The 937-nt window shown below is 57.6% G+C and overlaps 1 protein-coding gene across 1 annotated transcript in view; it reads right to left on the bottom strand.

The window, feature by feature from the left end:
• Nucleotides 1-661, bottom strand: part of PNP (purine nucleoside phosphorylase) — a 6,077-nt gene extending 5,416 nt beyond the window's left edge. Inside the window, exon 1 of the mRNA XM_010839472.1 lies at nucleotides 492-661. Within this exon, the coding sequence (XP_010837774.1) occupies nucleotides 492-625 (134 nt within the window). The 5' untranslated portion in view covers nucleotides 626-661. The remainder of the gene's footprint in view (nucleotides 1-491) is intronic.
• Nucleotides 662-937: the final 276 nt, after the last annotated feature.

Genomic DNA, 937 nt, shown 5'->3' on the forward strand with positions numbered 1-937 from the left:
GAGGTGTACTCTCTCCTTGGAAGGACGAACTCTAGATACGGGCGCCAAAAGTACCTCGCGGCTTTCCCTGCACTCTCGAATCGGAATCAGTGACGAGCATATGGGTTAAGAAGACCTCTTCCCCGACACGTGGGTGGAGAAGCACACTCTCTCTATACTCGCTTCAGTAAGTGCGTGGCGCAGCGCACGCACACACAAACACCGGGTCCTTTAGGGAGTAGTCCACGATTTACTAACCAGTCCCCTTCCTGCTCTGATGGCGCCACCCTGCTCGATTCCCGCCGGCGCCTCTGCCAGGGCCGGCCGCACCACCGCTCTGCTGCTTTGCCCCTGATACCATGCTCCTAGCCAGGACTCTCTGCATCTCCGGGGCACTCGTTCCCTCTCTTGTCAATCTCGAGACCCAGAGTGCTGTGTTTTCAGGGCTCGAAGATAGCCATTTCCTCTCCCCAGGGTCCTCCTGGATCCCCTGGGCCTGGTCCCCGCCTTACCCATTCGCCATGGTCCCGAAGACGCCCTCTCGATGAGTTTGCCCTTCTCGGTTTATATCTGCTCCGCTGAGCTGAGCTGGCTCCAATAACAGAGTGTTACCCACCCAGCGACTGTTTGCACCGCGCTGGCTCATTATATCCCCAGCGCCAGACTCCCCAGCCAATGGCAAGCGAGTACTCAGCCATTGGCTGCGTCTCCATGGTGACCCGCCCAGACTCAATAGCCCCGGGCAAGCCTCTAAATCTAATGGAAGTTCTGACGGGACTGAGGGAGGTGGGAGCGTCCAGTGTTGTGCCTCTGCACCCAGTCCTTACAGCACGTCGGGTTTCCAGCTTGGAAGCCTGTGCGGAAAGAGGGCTAGAAGTCCGGGAGAAGAGCCTCTAACCATCTGTCTGCACCCCCATTCCTGACCGTGTCTACAGCAAATCATGAGAGATTTGAAAAG

The sequence above is a fragment of the Bison bison genome, unplaced genomic scaffold (genome assembly GCF_000754665.1).
Source record: "Bison bison bison isolate TAMUID 2011002044 unplaced genomic scaffold, Bison_UMD1.0 scf7180017864117, whole genome shotgun sequence".
In the NCBI taxonomy this organism is placed as follows: Eukaryota; Metazoa; Chordata; class Mammalia; order Artiodactyla; family Bovidae; genus Bison; species Bison bison.